Source organism: Micromesistius poutassou, assembly GCF_964030765.1.
Source record: "Micromesistius poutassou genome assembly, chromosome: 3".
In the NCBI taxonomy this organism is placed as follows: Eukaryota; Metazoa; Chordata; class Actinopteri; order Gadiformes; family Gadidae; genus Micromesistius; species Micromesistius poutassou.
Window position 1 is genome coordinate 8,031,323 of NC_140273.1, and position 15,519 is coordinate 8,046,841.

General features: G+C 47.9%; 1 protein-coding gene across 1 annotated transcript in view; it reads right to left on the reverse strand.

Annotated features, from left to right (window-relative positions):
- Positions 1 to 15,519, reverse strand: part of dlc1 (DLC1 Rho GTPase activating protein) — a 92,587-nt gene that overhangs the window by 64,242 nt on the left and 12,826 nt on the right. The window contains exon 5 of the mRNA XM_084465675.1: positions 2,319 to 2,352. Within this exon, the coding sequence (XP_084321801.1) occupies positions 2,319 to 2,352 (34 nt within the window). The remainder of the gene's footprint in view (positions 1 to 2,318; positions 2,353 to 15,519) is intronic.

The window sequence follows — 15,519 nt, forward strand, 5'->3', positions numbered from 1 at the left end:
AAGGATGAAGAGGAAATGGAGGTGAGAGAGGAGGTGGAGGAGAAGAGGGGAGCAGGTACCAATGACTATATTGTTCAAAGAGTTGGGGGCAGAGGAGGGGAGGAGGGGGAGAAGGGGGAGAGGGACGGTATCACATCAAAGAGCGATGATCACAGGGAATGGGAAACTAGGAAATTCAGGTTTTCATTTAAAAATGTTACAGTAAAATACTTCTGATCTACAGTAAGTACTACAGTACTTTACAATCACTGAATAGGTTGAGAACTGTGCTATACAGGCCAGCACACAGACAGACAGGTGGTCAGAAGGAGTCCTCCTTGCAGCTAGTGATAACTATCACCTGCATGAAGCCCGGCACTACAATCCTCCTCTGTGAAGCCCAGCATTCCACCTCTCTGATATGAAGTGATGTGTGGAAGAAATGAAGATGTTTCCTGTTCCAGGCCGGCTAGCCGCGACCACGGGACTGTTGGTGAGACGAGAGCCAGTCAGCCCTGAGGGGGGCATTTACAGGGGCCAAACACTGTGTTGTGATCACTGGGGACAAGGGGGGAGCGGTGGTGTGGGGCCCTGGGTCTGGGGAGGGGGGTGGGGTCGCCCCCGTCGACATGGCGACAGTAAAAGTAGCCGTGAATGAGCTGTCTTTCATAGCCGTGTGGCGGCGGGGGGGGGAGGGGCGTGTGTGATGTAACAAGACTGTCACAAACGTGTCATTCCCAAGGGGCTTAAATGGCAACGATACGGCGGCACCCGCTTTGATGTGGGACAATGAACACTGGCCTTTGTGATGAACCCCCCCCCCCCAGCCGCCCCACCACCCAGACCCAGACCCACCCCCGCCCCACCCGGCCACGCCCCCCAAAGCCCTGGGCTCTGTCACCGACCAGGGCAGTTACATAACGTGCCGACAGGAAGTCTGTCTGGTTAACTTTAAGTGAAAAAGGGCCAGGAATTTGGGACCTCTTTGAATCTGACCTCAGTGGGGATGTTTTTAATTATTTTTGTGAGCTTATGTCCCCTTGCCTTTTGGAGATAATTAGAGAGAGTGAGAGAGCAAGAGTGAGAGCAAGAGAGAGAGAGAGAGAGAGAGAGAGAGAGAGAGAGAGAAAGAGGGGACTCCTAGCATCCTTCTGGGTGGAAGTGGAAGAGGGAGGTAATTCGACCACCGACTCCCCCTGCTCCTCTGGTATTGTAGCCCAGCGTACGGTCAGTCTACGGGCAGTGTTCATGAAGATGGAGTGATGGTGCTGTTTGGAGTGATGGTGGTGTTTCTTGTGGCCTTGTGCAATCTGGAGGGAGCGACCAGTCACCACACGTTACTCTGTCAGAGGCCCATGGTTTAAACACTGAGCGGCTACCTGTCTCGTGGTGTAGTACAGTGTGAGTTGATGTAATGTGAAGCATGGTCAGTATTAGCGTGACCGTAGCATAGTGGTAGCGTAGTGTGTTGTAGCGTAGTACGGTGTAGCTTAGAATAGTGGATGCACAGCGGAACGGTGGAATTTGTGGAATTCGTCTTAGGTCATTTTTATTTGCATCAATGTATTTGGGTTACACACATCGGTCAGTGAATCATACGAGCGTGCGTGCAGGTTGAGGCCAGCGATAGCTAACGCCATGACGAGTAGCAGCGATACGTTGTTAACCGTGGCGTTGCACGGATGAGACAACAACCCATTAGAAGCCGCCTCGCCACCTTCAGAAACCATCCATCATGTGTCATAGCGGGGGCCATCAGGGTGAGGGTGCGAAGACAGCCAGTCTGGGTTAAACCATCAGATCTAGTGGAGAGCTGCTGGGGGGGAGACACCGAGTCTAGGTGTTATCATGGAGGAGGGTGGGGGGGGGGGATCCGAGGATCCGCAGGTCCAGGGTGCCTATCTAGACCGCATGGTGGGGTCTCTCCTCCTCCTGCTTCTCCCCCACCACCTCCATCCATCTCTCTGTCTCTCTATCTCTACCATGGGTTCACTTACCCTTGATGCGTTATCCCTCCGATACGCCATGACACACACACACACACACACACACACACACACACACACACACACAGACACTCTCTCTCAATCGGGCTCACAGGGCGAAAGCTGTTTCATGTAAAGCTTCAACCACATTCTCATCAAACCTGATACTATCCAGGACATTTGGTTTCAGCGCTTCAAAGCAAGATTTGAAATGGAATATGAAATACAAATTTGGAAGTGAAAGCAACAGAAAATGCAAAACAGTCACTTGAGAGTTGAAGCGACGTTCAGGTGAAAACAGATGCAGCATGAGGTTAACATGACATCCAAACAGTTTGAGAAGAATCAACGTACCTGCTTTTTCCTTGTTCAGAGACGCAGAGGTGTTCTGTTAGAAGAAGAGAGAGAGAAAGAGGGAGAGAGAGTTGTTTGGATGAATGATCAGGCATAATGCAATTATTATATTACCTCCTCATATGATTTAGTTCTAAAGTCGATCCAACATTCGGCCAATGATGATAACTAAAATAAAAGAAACCATTTCATATCAAGAACAGTATATAATATATAATATATATAATATATAATATAATATATTTCTTTCTCACACTCACACACACACACACACACACACACACACACACACACACACACACCTCACCCCCATGGTTGCAACATGTATGCACACAGGCCAGACTGCGTGCATAGTTTTCCAGTGTGCACATGTCTAGGGCAGCAGATAAAGCATCCAGCAGAGCCAACTGGACAAATATCTCATTAATAACAGAGTCCGATCAGACCGCCTCCTGTCCAACAGGCCTGCACGCACACACACGCACACACACAGACACAAACGCACACACACAGACACAAACGCACACAGACACGCACCAACGTGCTCATCAACGCACACAAACACGCATACACAAACACGCGCCCACATACACATTGGCAATCTTATCTTATCTCCAGGCAAAGGTGACCAGAATTGTTGAGGGGGGGGGGGGAAGAGTGTTCGATTGCGGGCGGACAGGATTGTTGACGGGGGGAGGGGGGGTGGTGGGTGGCGTTGCGGGTGGACAGGATTGTTGGGGGGGGGGACACACACAGACACACAGGGCCCATAGCAGTGACACATCCCATAGCAGTGCCATGCCAGGACGAAGCCCTTCTTTGGGTCTGAGAGCAGTGTTAGCGCTATGTGTTAGCACACAGTGCTCCGTGTAGTACGAGGGGTATATGTTGGTATAATATAATAATAATATAGGATAATAGCTCATCCTAATTAGAAACCATTCACGGTCAGACAAGGAAGTGTGTGTGTGTGTGTGTGTGCATGTGTGCATGCCGTATGTGTGCTATCTGTGGTGTGTGCTTGTATGTGTGCTTATGTGGGTGTCTGTGTGCCTATATGTTGTGTGTGTGTGTGTGTGTGTGTGTGTGTGTGTGTGTGTGTGTGTGTGTGTGTGTGTGCGTGTGTGCAGTATGTCTGGTATGTGTTTATACATGCCGTGGTTGTGTGTGTGTCTGTGAATGCTTATATTTGTGTGTGTGTGTGTGTGTGTGCATGTTAATATTTGGTGTGAGTATGTCCATGTGCGTATTCTTCTATTTGTGTGTGTGTGAGTGTTTATATTTGGTTTATGTGTGTGTGTGTGTGTGTGTGTGTGTGTGTGTGTGTGTGTGTGTGTGTGTGTATGTTTGGGCAGGGCAGTGGTCAGTTGGAATGCAGAGATTCTTGTTCTTGCCCTCTGACCTTTGACCCTGGGTTATAGGGCAGACCCCTAAACCCTGAACTCCTTTAATCCCCAGTCCCCTGGAACAGATCATCACCGGAGAGAAGGAGAGAGAGAGACACACACACACACACACACACAGGGAGGGGTCGAACGAGGACCCTCTTTTAATTATTAAAATCTTCACTCTGTCCAATAATGAAAGCCACCTGTGGCCTCCCAGCTGGTTCCTATGTCCTTTAAACTCTTTACTTAACATTCACTATTTTCACTCTTTTGCTCATTAGGCTGATGCTCTTATGCCACGTGACTTCAGTGACTTGTTTCAGATATAAGTGGTTAGTGACCAGGCGGGGGAGTGTGCATCTTGCACAAGGAGTCCAACAGGGAGACTAACAACTACAGATGCTCAGATTGATCGGACGCCCATCATGATCGGCGGATATTGGCAAAAAAAAAAAGCTTGATCAGAGAACCCCAAAAGCGCAGATCACTTGATGTAAATTACTTGCGCAACTTTTTTTTCTTTTTTTGCAAACTGGAACTTGCCAGTGGCAGGATGAGTTCTCCCGTCTAAAACATTGTGCTACACTGCCAGGATTTCACGGGGTCACTGTAATGATGGCAAAGGAGGCGGTTTCAGTTTAGATTACGGAGCACTTGCATAGCTTAGTATGTGGCAGGCACATTTCAGTACCGTAAATACAGCAGTATGCACGCAGGCACATTTTCAGTACCGTAAATACAGCAGTATGCGCACAGGCACATTTCAGTATCATATGATAGATTATGATAGATAGTCAGATTCTGCGGAAGCTTTGATGAACGCATTGGGCGACATGATTCAGTCACGGGGGATCCAAAGAGAAAAAATATAGTCTATTGGAACAGAAACTGGTGCTTGCCTGCTATCCAGATTATATATAAAAGATATGGAAGATTCCCATTCCCCTGCCATTCTGTGATCGGGAGTGATCGCAATCGGCAGATCATGATTTTGGTGATCGGTAATCGGTGATCGGGCCAAAAATGCTGATCGGAGCATCTCTACTAACAACATTGGGGTTCAAACGCAAAACCTTTTAACTCAGAGGCTGCCACTAAACTGTTCATCTAAAGTGTTCATCTCGCCCTGGTTGACCCACTCTCTTTTGAGTCATATGCATGATAATATCATCTCATCATCTGTTATAATCTGAGAATTGAACATGTATCGTGCTAAACTGCACTATACTTGAGAATGTAGCATGGCACATACAGCCACATTTGTTGCCGTCTTTTAATGCCTTGCATGCATTGTCCACTTTTTCTATTTTGTTGCTGAAAGTAAATAAAGGAAATTCAGAACAATGTGTTTCTTTCTCACTTAAGTGTATTTGGGTTCACACTGTGTAGCTTAATGGTTTTAATATGGAACTACCCACCGTTACAGTTCTCAGTTCCGAGAACTGTATGACACTGGTTGGTCTGAACACGGTGGAACATCTTGTCCTGCTCACGTTCTTTGAGATAAGTATGGCTGAGATGAAAGTTGGAATTCAAAGTTCAAACACATGCTGTCCTGCTAATCTGAACTCCACAGGTACATCCGGAAACAAAAGCCTAAAAAGCAAATCATGAAAAAGGGCAAAGTATAAAAAGAGTAAATAGGAGACAGAATAGCGCTCACATAATTGATGCCAAACGTGTGATCATATATATTTACGAGTAGATGGTAAATGGGGGGGCGGGGGGTTGTGGAGAGAATGGTTTTCATCATTCATGTAGATGTTTGTTTTGAAGCGGTGGTGGACGCAGTAGTTGATAAAGTGTTGTCTTGGTTCCAATCTGTCTGGCTGTTGGCTTGTGCCGAACCAGCCACTGGGCAAGAACACAAAACACACTGTAAAAAACACTGGGCTAGAACACACAACAGAACACACAGTACACAACACTGGGCTAGAACACACAACACAACACACAGAACACAACACTGGGCTAGAACACACAATACACAACACTGGGCTACAACACACAACACAACACACACAACACAACATGGGGCTCGGACAAACAAGACAACACATACTAAACTTCACTGCGCTAGAATACACAACACAACACTGGCAGAACTCATTGATAGATTTATGTGCATGCTGTTTCAGCTGCTGAATTTACACTTGTTTTTGCGTTTTCAGACAGCAATAGAATCCCCAAAGAATTCCTTTGTGTGAGTGTGTGAGTGTGTGTGTGTATGTGAGTGTTATTCAGTTATTCAGCTGTGCCTTGGGCAAAGCTTTCCACTGTTATTGATCAATATTCTAACTTGAAGTGGGCTACCTTTCCGGCATGACCATAGTAACTGTTAATATGTAAATAACATAAGAATGTTTCAACAGTAAGTCAAATGTAAACATATTTGACTCAGTGACGCACAAATACGGCCGTTATCAGTGCTGAGATCATGTCGTATCTTCAACCAAAGCACTGAAAACATTTCACTGATCCTGAACTGCATTCTTTGAATTCCAGCATTACGTAAAAGGGCAACGCTACGATAAAAAGGGATAAAGCAAACAAAGATTTAAATCTTAAATTCATAATCACAAGGCTTTTAAGAACAAACATCTGAAAGCACAATGGTAACTGCTTTCGCTACAGTCCGCCGGGTAGCAGCCACTGAACCAAAACTTCTTGTCAGCACAGAGTCGACTTAAAGAGCCAGTGCCACCTTTTTTTTTTTTTTTTTTTGCTTTAATGTTTTGGTAATATTTCATATATGGTCGTGAATACTTATCCGAGACATTTTGTCACTGTAACTGAAGCGAGACCTATTGTAGACCTTTTTTTGTCAGTCTTCTGTTTTTTGCCAGTCTTCCCAAAACACTCTGTGAACGTTGAACCGCGGGTGACATCCTTTTTTCCAGGTGCCTGAACGTATGCTCACCGACGGCACCAGGAGGGGACCATGCCGACGGGGTGTTTGTGGGTGTGTGGAGCTCTGCTTGGGCAGTGGCTGACCGAGAGAGGGTTAAGCTTCTCAGACAATGTTAGTGTAACGCCACTGTGTGTGTGGTTGTGTGGATCTCCTTCTGAGCAGCGGTTTATTTAATGTCTTTGTCCGAGTGAGGGTTAGCTTCTCAGTATAACGACCGGAGAGCATGTGTGTGTGCAAGTGTGGCTGTGTATTTGTGTGTGTCGGTGTGTGTGCGTGTGTGTGAGTATGTACGAGTGTGTTTGTGGGTGTGTTTTCGTGTGCATGTGTATGTGTATGAGTGAGTGTGTGCGTGCAAGTGAGCGAGTGAGTGAGTGAGTGAGTGAGTGAGTGAGTGAGTGAGTGAGTGTGTGTGTGTGTGCGGGTGTGTGTGTGTATGGGCACATGTGTGTGTCTGCGTGTGTGTCCGCGGGACCAAAAAGCATCCTTGAGCAAAAACGCCAAACTCTAACCCGCATGTCAAACAGAAACTGTAAGCCACTGTGGATAAATCGACCACAAGAGTAGCAAACCTTTGGAGGACCCGTGGGTTCCACGGACCTTCCCCTGTGGCCTTGACCACTTCACGGGACCCCCCGCGGTGGCTGCTGTCGTGTCGGCCGCCACGAGTTTCCTCTGGAGCCGGCGTTCCTGAGACGCATGGCCTTCCAACCCCCACACACCTTTAAGCACCATGTTTTTCCCACAATGGCACTTACAGTCTGAGGCAGCTGTGTGTGTGTGTGTGTGTGTGTGTGTGTGTGTGTGTGTGTGTGTGTGTGTACCAGTGAGTACCAGAGCACCAGGGTCACATAGTTTCAAGGTGTTGTACTCGTGGCGTGCCACCTCCCGGAGGTCAGGTCAGGTGTCTCCACCCACCCCCTCAAATCTGGATTACGATTTGAAAAAAATGGGGCAGGGAAGAGAGGGAGGGAGGGAGGAAGGGAGAGAGGGAGGGCCAGGGGGAGGGTGGGAGGAAGGGGGGTGTTGGGCATGAGGAGTTGAAACAGCAACAAGAACCCAAGTCCAACCCAAGCCCTCCAGCACCCACCCACCCACTCTCTCTCTCTCTGCAGCTGCAGAGAGAGAGAGAGAGAGAGAGAGAGAGAGAGAGAGAGAGAGCAATGAAAAGAGAAAGAGGGAGCGATTAGAATAGAACGATGGAGAGTGAGAGAACGAGAGTGAGAGAGAGAGAGAGCGATAGAGAGAGGCTGACCACCCATGGTCTCTGCTAGCCGGGGGATTATCAGGCTCAGACTAACCCCAGGCCTTTGTCACCCACTTAGCGCAAATGGTTCAATTGGCGCAGATGGCTTATGGTCAGGTAAGCCAGTGGCTCCACCAAGTCCCCTCCGAACCACATCGCTCCTCCACCCATCACAACCCCCACAACCCCTCCTCCCATCACCTCCCACCCAGAGAGGGAGATAGAGAAAAAGAGATGGGGAGAGAGAGAGAGAGAGAGAGAGCGAGAGAGAGAGCGACAGAGAGTGAGAGACATGGAGAGAGAGAGAGAGAGAGAGAGAGAGAGAGATGGAGAGAGAGAGGGAGAGAGAGATTGAGAGATAGAGAGAGATTGTGAGATTTGATCTGCTTTGTTATTCTGTTGGCAAGACGTCCTCTGGCGCCTCGGTTCCAACGTGCCTCTTCTCCACGCTCAAGAGACATCTGAATAACGTTTTTCATCCTTCCACGGCCCGTCGACCACCGTCGCCGCGCACGTCTGCAACAAAACGTGGGAAAACCTTCCCACTCCGGCCTCTCTCCTCGGGGGATGAGGCCCCCTCCCCCTTATCCTCCTCTACCACCACCACCACCCCTTCAACCTCCAAGCCTCTCTCTCTCTCTCTCTCTCTCCATTTTAAGTGTTTCCATGTGTCGTATTTTGAAGTATGTCAACAGGAAGTGAACGCAGGGGTTGATGTAATGATGCATTGGAACATTATCCTGTACCTCGCCAACGTTCCCTGGCCAGATGTTACATTTCCTCAGTTTTTTCTTTTCTTCATTTTTCCAACTCGTATAAACAGCTTTTAGATGAGGAGAGTCGGACTCTGAAGGGAACATGGGGATCCTTATCTAGTGCTACAACCCTATAAGATACTTATTCTAAATGTGCTGGACCGTTTCTCTTTAGGGGGAGGTTATTTTAGTGTAAGTTCACACACAGAGCTGTACGCACACCCTGGCTGAGAGCCATGAGATATGTTGTGTACTGACTAGAGGCATGTTGATGGAAAGAGAGCGAGTTGAGAGAGCTGTATAAACACATACACGCACGCACGCACGCACGCACGCAGCACGCACGCACGCACGCACGCACGCACGCACGCACGCACGCACGCACGCACGCACACACACACACACACACACATATGCACACACACTACACTACAGCCTTTGTTTCTAGCCGTGAGCAGAGTGAGGGGCTTCTGGTTTCAGGTGGTGTGTGAGGGGGATTTAGTAGCGGCTCCCTGGAGCGTAAACAGTGAACCGCTGGCTGCTCCACACACCCATCAGCAGACGACCCAGTAATACCCTGCCTGCCCCGTCGGCCTGACCAGTTTACCTGCCCTGGCTGCCTGCCCTGGCTGCCTGCTGACGCATCTAACTCTGGGGTCCTGTCGAAATTTGATGTCCTGTGTGCCCTGTCTGTCTGACTGCTTCTGTGTCTGCCTGGTGCCCTTTCTGCCTGGTGCCCTTTCTGCCTGGTGCCCTTTCCGCCTGCTGTCCTGTCTGTCTGCTGCATGGGTCTAGGTCTACCTAACAAGCTGTGACGGACCCGCCAGCCCAAGGCACTGTTACATGTTCTTTAATATCAGTATAACTGTCTCCTGGGACATGAAACCAAATCCAGACCACATGCAATGCTTCACTGCATGAGTAGGTTCAAACACTGAAGGCCTTGACATTACATGTTGTTCGACGTATGATAAAGACCTTCTATTAATTCCTAATTAATTCCACCTCAAAGGAAAGAAAAACCCACTGGTGTTATCTAAAATAGTTTGAATGAAGGGCTATATAATGAGTTGTGCCAACACTCAGACCCAAGGGCACATGTGTAGCTGACCTTCTTTGCTACAAACATACATAGAAACAGAAAAAGGTTCGCTTGGGGCTATGTTTAATGTTAATTTTAACTTCTGGCCCCATGTATTACAACCAAATGTCACCATACACCTCCGCATACACATTCTCAAAACAACGTTCACGTCTTTTTTAAAGCAACAGTGCCAACTAAAACACAAAATGTAGTCCAAGGTAACAGAGTGACTGTGTTCTGTGTGTGTGGAGTTCAGCTTTACCTGGGTGGAGGTAGAGGGCCGTTTTAGTGACCTCGGGTATAAAAACACACTTCATATAGAGAACTCACACAAATCAAACAGCCCAATTAAAATCCCTGACAACAAGTCAGGGATTTCACAGTCAAGTGTGTGTGTGTGTGTGTGTATGTGTGTGTGTGTCTGAGCAGGCACGAGAGTGTTCATGCAGTGATTTATAGGTAGCTGATCAGGGTGTTTAAGCAGCACCTCCAGTCATCTTCATGATTTAGGGTTAGGGTGAGTGTTAACCCTAACTCTTCGTTCTAATGAGGGCCATCACCCGCGGAGGTACAGTTTGAGGCACAAACGTACCTCCATTTGTTAATTTATTCACACAACTTTCCAATTTTTTCTTCTTTAGTTCATTTATTAATTTGTTCATTCATTCAATTAATTCAGTTAAAAGTCCCTGCCACCAAAATCCACACTAACACTGATTTTCTACTACATTTGTACATTGTGAGGTGAAGGACCATCCCAATGAATACAAGGTTTGGCTTTTGGACTGTCATCTCCTAAAAAAGCATTTCATTTTGCCCGCCTAACATTTCACCAGATGAGAGCAAACGTCACTATAATCAAATCTAGAGGGTTTATATTGTGCACAGATGCTTACAGCCTTGAATTGTATTTAAGTAAATAAAGCGTACAATGCATCCAATGGCAAGGACCGTTAAACAAACCTAAACTGCGATGCACAAAACAGAAAACACAAGGCACGTGTACACTCCTGTCCCTGACTGTCCACGGCGCTCTGTCTCGTGCGCCTCGTCTCAGAGTGAGAAGACAAGACGCGCCCGGCTGCATGCCCCTGGGCTACAAGCGGTGTTCTGTTCCTAGCGGTTCACTACCAACATCGCAGGCACATCAGTCACCTCCCGATGCCTCTTTCTCCCGGGCCTCTAAATCTGACTACAGTTTCTGAGTTCTTGGAACGCCTGATGCAATAGCCACAGGCGCACATTTCTGAGTGGAGAGCAAGGAAGAACAAAAAAAAGAAAAGAGGTTGGATTTCTTTGGTGTGGGGGGGGGGGGGGGGGGGGTGGCAGAGCAGAAAAGTTCATTTTTTTCCACCTCCTGTGTTCCAACACAGGGCTATTTTCTCCCGACCGGAGACTGCTGTGTGTTTGTCTGGACGGCTGCCGCAGCTGTGCGCCCCGGAGAGCCGGCCTTGGGGACAGTGACAGCCCAGAAGGCCAGCACGCTTGGCCGTGACTGGGGTGGGGGGGGGGGAGCAGAGTGAGAGAGGCTGGTCTTTGTGAGGCTGAGCAGCTTGTTGACTCACTGGGGGAAACTCAGCTCGCTGCAGCGGGCCAAACATCGCCTGGCTGGAATGTGTGTTGATAAAAGGCCCAAGGACAGGTGGTGAGAAAGCATGAGGGAGGATAGGGATCCGACCAGAGAGGGGGAGAGAGACCAAAGGGGAAGGATACGGTCTAGATCAGGGATGGGAACGTTGTTTTCCAGAGGGCCCCACTGACTTTGATAAAGGAGGCGAAGGGCCACACATTGGACAATTTATTGAACCATGAAACACAGTGCTGAATTAAGTTAAGTTTTTACTCGATGACGTCCTGCTGCTACCCTTACAAAGTACGTACTGTTGCACAAAGTAGGCATACAATTGAGACATACTACAGGGGATTTCACGGATAAGCACCTGTAGTGCCACCCATCCATTTTTGCGGGCTCAGTCAATGTGACATATCATCTGCTGCCCAGAGGATTCAGAATAGCCAAAAAGCATACTGGCTTGCATGCTGCAAAATGCGACCGGATGTAGTACAACATCCTGGTATTATTGGCATACTTCGTTCCATACTACTATATACATCCATACTATGTATTGGGATAGACTCAATGGCCGTTTCTGAAATGGCATACTACATACTGCTCGTATACTGATCGTGACGTAAAAGTAGTAAGTAGTATGCAGTACACGAAAAATGTTTTTTTTTGCAGTATGCGACAGTTTCCCGGATGATGTACTAATCGGGCAAAAATTTCTAGTATACATCCAGATACTGGATCCAGATACGTTGGATACTGTATCCCATAATGCAACGCGGCACCGCTGAACATTTAAAATAATGGCGAATAATGCGAGCGGTTATTAGTTGTTTATTTTGATGTGATAAGCTTTCGTATGTTTTTGTAATCGTGTGTTTTTCATTGTTAACAGAACAAATGGCTCAACCGATTTATTACCGCAACTGCCGTTTTATTCAGCAGTGCCCTTCTCCTGCGCCTCCTTGCCTCATTGTTCGACTTAACAATGGAAAAGTGCGACATGTTAAATGGTAAAAAAATATCTGCGTAAATGTAGGGCCGGCTCGAGCCGGCTCGAAAACCACGCCAGCCTGACACGTCAAATTTCGTCACAATCTTTTGGTCATGTGACTGTGTAGTACACTGCATGATACTTGTCATACTTGCATACTATACTGCATACTAGGGCGGGGAGTAGTATGTAGTGCACAGTTTATACTGCGTCAGTATGCAGTATGTAGTATGTAGTATAGCATTTCAGAAACCGCCAATCTTTTTGTGGCATACTAAATAGTATGGTGGTATGGGTATTGGAATGCAGGGTTGGAGTGAGTGTGAATGATGGCTGGTTTGAGCAGACCTGGGTGAGGCTGCCCACCTGTTGCACATTGAGTAATCAGGTTGTGCACAGGTTTAACCAGCTGTCACCTCACATACACACTCAGGGCGAGATCTCAATTTATCACTAAATTGTAACATGGATCATTATCATTATCGAAAACGTATACAATAAACCGGTTTTCAACCCCACCACCCTGCGTCCTGTGTTTGAAGGAGACCAGTTATAGTCATCTAGGTGTCATGTAGCATGGACCTTGCTATATACACTATGGCAAATTACAAATGTAAGAGAGAGACACACACACACAGAATATAAAGACAGCGCAGAAATAGGTAGGGACAAAAATAGAAAATATTAAATAGAAAGAGAATTAGAGATACAGTGGAGAGAGGGAGAAAGAGAGACAGAATGAGTGAGAAAGACACACAGAATAGAGAGACAGAGCGCAGATAGAAAGAGAAAGAACTAGCGATATAGAGAGAGACAGAAGAAGAAGAAAGAGACAGAGAGGGAGGGAGAGAGAAACGGCTAAGAAGCAGAACTGGAGGCAGTGAAAGTGACAAACTGTTTGGCCTTCCTTGGGAGGGGGCCAGTTGAGGGGAGGGAGGGAGGGAGAGAGAGAGAGAGAGAGAGAGAGAGAGAGAGAGAGAGAGAGAGAGACGTTTGGGGCGGCGGGGGTGGCCAGGCCGCCAGAGCGGAACGGGAAAGAGGAAGGATAGAGCGCCGCTCCGACAGTGACCTTAGCACGCAAAGCCACAGCGCGTCTATTGTCTGCCGGGCTGCGGTGATAACAGGCCACATCCATAACCCCGGTGACAAGCACCACAACAAGCCCCACAAAACAAGCCTCCCCAAAATAACCCTCTGTCTCCCGGGGGGAGGGGGGTGCTGCCAGGACCAACACGTTTTACTCCAAGGGTAGGGGGGGGGGGCACTGTCGCCCCCTGGAGAAGGAACACGGATCGAAACAACCTGGGGGTGAAAGGTCGCACTGTTACATAATGTTTACCAAAGTTGGAGGTGGCGCATAGGTGTGACCTGCCTCACGCAAGAAAGAGAAGGAAGGGCACGGACACGTGGACATGCAACCCGTGGGGTGGGGGGGGTGGGGGGGGCGTGGCACGGCACTGCGACTAGCAACGCCCTGTGTTGTGTTTGTCGCAAGGGTTGAGGTTCATTTCTAAGCAAGTGCCTTGCTGGTGGGAACTGCAACAGTGCCGGGTGATTGATCTGTTGTTTCCGACTGCACCGCTCCGCAGAGAGCGGTCAAGGGAGGCTGTCGGCCAGGACGCCGCCCGGCGATAACCCGGGCTCTTCCTCTGTGGTCCCGCCGACCGCTAAAAATACAGCCGTCCCGGGAGGCCGCCCAGAATGCCTGGGACATGACACACAAGCTCCGGCGCTGCCGGGAATGCGGCCGTAAAGAGGTGCCAATCATAAGAAAATCCAACGGCATTATACAGATGAGGTTTATGTTTACGGTAGCAAACTGGTACTCGTATTAAGGACCATTGTGGTCCGTTTTGGACTGTAACAAGAATCACAATTACCTTTTTTGGAAAAATTTACCAAAGTATCGACATGTTTCAAGATGTTTTCATACAAATACTTCCCCTGGATACTACTACTACTACTATTACAATAAAAGACACTAATGCCATACCATGACAGCTTAACAAAACTACACAATTGATACCAGATCTTTTTTTTTTTACTATCGACAACAATCCATCCAGCCCACCCACCGCTCACACACACAAACACATCCACACACACACACACACACCTGCTGCACAAAACAAGCACCAAGAACCTGCCAACAAAAACAACATCCACACACACACACACACACATACAGCCACACATAAACACACACACACACACACCTGCTCCGACCACAACATCCCATACAAGCTAGTCACCAGCTGAATGTGTGCTGCGGCCACCTGCTAGCCACGCCGCGCGAGGCGCTAACAACAGCCTGGCGGGACGGGTCCGCCCCGAGCCCAGAGGGATGGACACCCACGCCCACGGCGCTGCTGGGAACAGCAGGGAAGTGACACATGCATGGGGCAGATCTGAGGGGACGCGGAGCTCTCTCGTTGTTATGGTTACGTACATAAACAGGGAGGCAAACAGACAAGGGGTCAAAATTCTTAGGACATTGTGTGGATCGAGAAAACCGGCCACAACCAGTGGGGTCCGGGCCCACGCAACCCTGGGAGGGCATTGCGAACGATGTCGCCCTGCCTCCTCCTTCATTTTAAAAACATCGAAACTCACTTAATCGTTTGTCAAGACATATGTTACATTTACAGTTTAGAGGTCCATATATCAATTAAATATGATAAAGGAGTAAGTCTACTGTAGTGCAAACACTGGTTGCGAGTTGGGTCCTCCATCCTTATCACTAAACGTAGCATTAATTAGATATTTGAATATTGTATACATTTAAAACCCCCTCTGTCTCACAATTGTCCCCAACTCAATCTCTACTTAAGCCAGGAAACTCAATACATTCACTTTGCTAAAGTGCTTGTTCATCAGACTGCATCATGGGATATTTGTTGACGATACTTCGCCATTTTGAGAGGACTCAAGAGAGTTGTAGTGCTGTAAAGTCCTGACCCGTAAATATACCGTAACCTAGGCTAATAAAAATATTGCTTTGCCAAAAAACGCAAAACTATTTTTTTACTTTATTGCAGATCTACAAAATCCACATGAAAAAACGAGTTTGAAATACATTTGAATGCATGTTTCACCGAAAGGTGAGGAGTCTGCCTCTCTGATGAAGGAAGGAGTGACACTGTGACGAAGATGTGGCCAAGCACTGTGCCATGGCAGTGTTAGATAAGACGTATTAAAGAGGTCAGGCACCACATGGCTGGAGGGGAACAATCACAAGCCCAGCCACCGCCACCATGCA